Source organism: Miscanthus floridulus, chromosome 10, assembly GCF_019320115.1.
Source record: "Miscanthus floridulus cultivar M001 chromosome 10, ASM1932011v1, whole genome shotgun sequence".
Classification (NCBI taxonomy): Eukaryota; Viridiplantae; Streptophyta; class Magnoliopsida; order Poales; family Poaceae; genus Miscanthus; species Miscanthus floridulus.
Genome location: NC_089589.1, coordinates 133980605 through 133986765, shown reverse-complemented (window position 1 = coordinate 133986765; position 6161 = coordinate 133980605). Strand labels below are relative to the sequence as shown.

Here is a 6161-nt window from a genome sequence, read left to right as displayed (position 1 = left end):
ATGCCCCACCCTCCCCACGTCCTTCATCCCCCCGCGCCTCCACCACCGCCGCCGCGCACCGCGCTGCCCGCGCCCGCTGCTGCGCGCCTTGCCACCCCGCATGCCCCACCGCCCCGCGCTCGGCCCACCCAGCGCGCCCTGCCACCCCACCAGTGCGCCGCCCCACCACGCCCAGTGGCGGCCGAGGTCGCGCCCTGCCTCCCTTCCCCGTCTCCATCGAGAAAGGGGAGGTCGGCCGCCCCGGCCGGCCCTCCGACAGCCCCCACTCGCCGGCCTTCCCGCCCCGACCCCAGGCCCCAGTCCACCCCCGTCGCTGGCTGCTGTTGGTGGGGAGGAGGCAGAGGGTGAAGTTGGAGGAAGAAGAGAAGGAGAAGAGGAGAAGGAGGAAGGGGAAGAAAAGGAGAAGAAGAGGAGAAGGAGGAAGGGGAAGAGAAGGAGAAGAGGAAAAGGAGAGAAGAAAGGGAAGAGGGGGAGAGGAGTACTCCAACGCTGCTCGACCTCGCCAGAGAAGAAAGTGACCCCCGCACCGCGACGCCCGACTCCACCGCAACCCTAGGTAAAACTCTCGTTGTCGGCCTTCGTGCCGTATGTGGTTGTGTGGGCCTTCATGCCGTAAGTTGATATGAGGGCCTTCGTGCCGTAAGTCGATATTAGGGCCTTCGTGCCGTTGTGGTTGTCGGCCTTCATGCCGTTGTGAATGTCGGCCATCGTGTCGTTTTTTTACAGGTTTTGGAAACCTCCCCGTGCAGGGGAGGTGCTGCCGAAATTTTGAACAAACAATAACCTATTGTCTTTTTATGCAGGAGAAGAGTACGTCGGAGGGGACCCGGAGGACCCCGATCATCTTCGTCGACGTCGGGTTCTGCCTGCACTGCGTCGCCTCGCCACTGCATCGATTCGCCACTGCCCCGCTAGCCTTACTTCACCGACACCCTAGGTATAAATAACCTCTTTTTCTGCAGGTCTATCGTAGCCCGCGCGTAACCCAGTTAGGCGTCTCCCGTCCGAAAGAGATACGATCATAGGTATGCTAATCTTTGCGTATCTGCGACCATATATGTTTCGGATTGTCCACGTTTTTAGACAGCCCGTGGATGCGTAGATGGGTTAGTTTCCATGGTCTGCTCTGATCCAAGAAGGAGTTTCGGCAACACCTCTCTGTTATTCTCCGGATACACACTCTCCCTTGCAGGACATGTATCGGGAGAACATCGGGGAGGTGCTGCCGAAATTCTGTCTCGGAGAGGAGCAGAGCATGGAAACTGACCTCATCTACGCATCCACGGGTGGGATTAGGACCTATCCTCACCTATTAGACAGTAGGAACACCGTGTAGATGGAATTGATGGTCACAATACTCTATGATGTAAATGTTAAAGGATGGAGGACCGTCAGTGGATGTACACGGGCTGGAGAAGCGGGAGTGACTACGACTATGAATGGGTGAAGGGGACAGATGGTTTCTTGAAACATGCATTTGGCCTAGGAGCAGGAGGACATTCTCTAGTTTGGTGTCCCTGCAGCAAATGTGACAACATGAGAAAAGTAGATGAGAAGACCATGGGTAGACATCTTGTGTTCAATGGTTATACACCTGGCTACCAGCAGTGGATCTACCATGGTGAAGCAGATCGTATAAGAGCGGAGGTGGTGAGACCACACCTCGAGGCTTTTGATGACGATGTCGGGGTAGCAGACATGCTAGATGATGCCCACCAAGCTCACTTCGCTGAACGACGTGAGAAGGAGGAGATGGAGGAATCCGCAAAGGACTTCTACAAAATGTTGGACTCGGTATAGAAACCCCTTCATGAGGGTACAATGATTTCTCAGCTAGATGCGATTGGGTGCGTAATGGGGTTGAAGGCCGAGTTAAACCTGAGTCGAGAAGGCTTCGATAAGATGTTGGCCGTGTTTGGCACCATGCTACCGGAGAAGCACACTTTGCTGACGAACTTGTACGAGGCAGAGAAACTCCTTCGTATGCTTAAGATGCCATATGACAAGATACATGTTTGTCCGAAGGGGTGTGTCCTATTTAGGAAAGAACACAAGGATGCAAATTACTGTCCGAAGTGTAAATCCTCCAGGTACCTGGAGGTAGACTCTGGTGATGGTCAGAAGAAGCAACTTCTGATCCCTGTGAGAGTGCTACGGCACCTTCCTTTCCTACCGAGGATCCAACGGCTATTCATGACTGAGGAATCCACAAAACAAATGACATGGCACAAAGATGGCAAACGGTACAATCCTGGGAAGATGGTACATCCGTCTGATGCTGAAGCATGGACGTATTTCAATGACAAACATCGTGACAAAGCAGCTGAGGCCCATAATGTACGTGTCGCGCTGGCAACAGATGGGTTCAATCCTTATGGAATGATGGCTGCCCCATACACATGCTGGCCCATTTTTGTTATCCCCCTCAATCTCCCTCCCAGCATCTCCTTTCAACGGCATAATGTATTCTTGTTGTTGATAATTCCTGGACACCCGGGGAGTAATATGGGTGTGTTCATGGAGCCTGTGATTGATGAATTGATCCACGCTTGGGAGAAGGGGGTTTGGACATACGATCGAGCTACAAAGACAAGCTTCAAAATGCACGTTTGGTACCACTACTCCCTGCATGACTTCCTGGCATATGGGTTATTTGCCGCCTGGTGTGTTCACGGGAAGTTCCCATGCCCAGTATGCAAGGAAGCCGTGAGGTTCATTTGGTTGAAGAAGGGTGGCAAGTATTCATCGTTCGACCAGTATCGTCAGTTCCTCCCTCTAGACCATGAATTTGGAGAAGACATCAGGAGCTTTACGAAAGGTGTTAAAGTGACAGACCCTAAACCGCACTTGAGGACTGGTGCCGAGGTTCGTGTTTAGATAGATGCTCTCGTGCCCAATGAAGAAGGTGGTTTTGTGGGATATGGTGAGGAACATATGTGGACTCATAAATCCGTCTTGACGAGGCTCCCCTATTTCGATGACCTTCTGCCACATAACATTGATGTAATGCACACTGAAAAGAATATCGCCGAGGCACTTTGGGGAACTCTCAAGGACACTGAAAAGTCTAAGGACAACGTTAAGGCTAGAGTGGACCTAGCGACGTTGTGCGATAGACCGAATCAAGCGATGCAGCCTCCTAGTGGCCGAAACAAGAACTGGAAAAGGCCTAAGGTCAATTTCATCTTGCAAATCGATCAAAGGAGGGAGGTACTAAAATGGATCCAGATGTTAATGTTTCCAGATGGATATGCAACGAATCTTAGCAGGGAAGTGAACTTAGGCACTCTGCGAGTCAACGGGATGAAGAGTCATGACTACCACATATGGATTGAGCGGCTTCTTTTGGCGATGGTCTGAGGCTATGTCCCTGAGCATGTCTGGCAAGTGCTGGCAGAGTTGAGCTTTTTCTTCCGCTAGCTTTGTGCCAAGGAGATATCTCGGACCGTCACTCAGGACATGGAAAAAGCGGCACCTGTGTTGCTCTGTAAGCTGGAGAAGATCTTTCCACCCGACTTCTTCTTGCCGATGCAACATCTGATTGTGCACCTCCTGTCCGAGGCACGTTTGGGGGGGCCCGTGCAGGCCCGTTGGTGCTATCCAATCGAGAGATGTCTAAAGACTCTTCGCAAAAAATGTACAAATAAAGCCAGAATTGAGGCTTCCATTGCAAAGGCATGCCTTCAGGAGGAGGTGGCAAACTTCACAATGCTATACTACAAGCTGAACCTTCCTAGCAATCATAATCCACCTCCTCATTACAATACTGGCGAAAATGAATCAACCCTGAGCCTTTTCCAAGGCCAACTCGGCAGCGCAAGTGGACCAACCCCAAAGCTATTGGGAAATGAAGAGTGGCGCAGTATCATGCTATATGTGTTGAATAACCTTACCGAGGTGCAGCCGTTCATCAAGTAAGTTCTCAACAAACTTATTTCAATATGCCGTCACTATTCTGCATCCAACCCCATTGATTCTCGTTCAGACAGGGAATTTGTTCGTGAATTCTGGCATCAATCAAGGGATCCTACCTCACATGAACAAGACACCCTTGTTTCACGGGGTGCGGGAGCGGGGAGGCCTGATTTCATTTCTTGGTTCAAACAAAAGGTAATGTCCAATTTAGCTCGTACGTTCGATCGTCCAAGGTGATCGTACGTTTGATTAATATAACGATCTATCATGCTTCACCTTGCAGGCCCAGACTGATTCGTCCATGAGTGATGAGTTGAAACAGGTTGCAAATGGCTATGACGTTAGGGTGAAGTCATTTACCGGCTATGACATGAACGGATATCGCTTCCACACAACAAGTTACGAGCAGATTCGGCCCAAACGAAAAACCACAAATAGCGGAGTTTGTACGCTCGACACTGATGGCCTCGACTATCATGGTAGAGTTGAGGAAATCTATGAACTCTCATTTCATGGAGACAAACCTCTTAAACCTGTCATGTTCAAATGCCACTGGTTTAATCCTCGATCAACGAGATGAACCCCTCATCTTGGGCTAGTCGAGATTCGAGAAGATTCCATCTATCCTAGAAAAGATGTCTACATTGTGGCTCAACAGGCCATGCAGGTGTATTATACTCGATACGCCAACCAAGACAAAGAGGATCTTAAGGGTTGGGCTATTGTGCACCAGGTATCTCCACATGGTAAACTACCTGCCCCAAACGATGATGATTACAACTTCAATGCAAACACATATGATGGACAGTTCTATCAAGAAGATGGGCTACCAGGCACGTTTGAGATAGTCTTACCCGAAGCAATCGAAATGGAAGTAGACAACGAAACGGTTGATGACGAGGTCGATGGAGATGTGGTGGTAAATGCCAAGGACATAGCAATGCTTGAGCGATTACTTCTAGGCAATGACGATGATGACAACATAGAACCTTCGGATAGTGTTGCCCATTTGGACAATTTTGACAGTGATGATGAGACCTATGATCCCAATCATGAAGATTATTCCTAATACATGTAATACTATGGTTTTTTAATTTGTGTTTTGTTTATATATTTTGAATCTATTTCTAATATATGTACTAATTAGTCTTGTTCATTCTTTGTGATTGCAGGTGATTGGACAAAGATGGCGAGCAGACATCCACGCCGTGACATGCCCTCGGTTTACGGGAGAGACCGCCCTCTCCTTCGAGCTGAGGGGTCGTCGTCCGAGGCAGCGTCCGCAAGAGGTGACGAGAGGAGGACCAGGGATAGCCGCCACAGGAGGCAGCGGTCTCCTCCCTTGACACGTGACGAGGTGCTAGAGGAGGAGCACGTGACGGCCACGGCCATGTCCTCGTCAGAGGACGAGAGGGGTCAGCAGACGGGCGAGGGAGACGAGGCGCTCGAGGGCGAGGGAGGCGAGGCACTCGAGGGCGAGGGAGAGGGTACTACTACCCAGACTCTCTACAAGCGAGGTCCCGCGAGCCTCCCTCCAGTTCCGCTTCCTCACAATCGCCCAGTGATTCGGCCTATGGCAAAGAGGTAAGTAACTATGGATGTTATCACAACTACTTCATAAGATATGTTGGAAATCTTAAGAGAAACTGATAAATTTTCTTAATCACTTGTGCAGGGCCTGGTTGGTTTTGTCGGGTACTCCAGCACGCACCCCCACGAGCATCCTTGGTGTTTTGTGTAGGAAATGGCACCCCGGCATTGTGCAACTGTCCGAAGAGCCGGTGGTGCGGGAGCCGGCCTCCAACTGGGACAGGTATGCGTTGGTCATGGATGACACTTACCGCAACAAGCAGGAGCGTGTATTGGCGGAGTTTTGGGTAAGTCTCTCTCGCACAACATTGCTTAATACATCGCATTCATTGGTTAAATCTTTTATTGAAATAATGAATGGATACATCGGTTTTGTATGTAGAAATATTTCAAGGCCGAAGAAGGACTTGAGGCCCAGGCGGATCAAGCGGCTGTCGTAGCTTGTAGGAAGTACGTCACCGAGATCCACCACCATGGGCGTGTCCAGGCTCACATAGACTACTATAGGTCGGTACTTAGGCAGTCCCTCCCCAAGCCTCAAGCAAGACGGATTACGCTGACCTGGGACCAGTACCTTGAGGTAGGCGAATAACATTCATAATGATTCGTTTTGATATTAAGTAGGTTCAATTTCATCTTCTTATATGTCAAATACT

The 6161-nt window shown here is 50.2% G+C and overlaps 1 protein-coding gene across 1 annotated transcript; it reads left to right on the top strand.

Annotated features, from left to right (window-relative positions):
• LOC136489714 (uncharacterized) lies at nucleotides 1-5945 on the top strand. The gene is made up of 3 exons (XM_066486278.1): nucleotides 1-322; nucleotides 5088-5499; nucleotides 5888-5945. Exons 1-3 carry the CDS (start codon nucleotides 1-3, stop codon nucleotides 5943-5945), a joined length of 792 nt encoding a protein of 263 aa, XP_066342375.1.
• Nucleotides 5946-6161: the final 216 nt, after the last annotated feature.

Excerpts from the sequence above, each read along its gene's own strand:
- LOC136489714 (XM_066486278.1), top strand. The coding sequence starts at position 1 with ATGCCCCACCCTCCCCACGTCCTTCATCCCCCCGCGCCTCCACCACCG. Across the intron at positions 323-5,087 it reads CACCCCCGTCGCTGGCTGCT|GTGATTGGACAAAGATGGCG; the intron begins GTTGGTGGGGAG and ends TTGTGATTGCAG. Across the intron at positions 5,500-5,887 it reads ATTCGGCCTATGGCAAAGAG|AAATATTTCAAGGCCGAAGA; the intron begins GTAAGTAACTAT and ends TTTTGTATGTAG.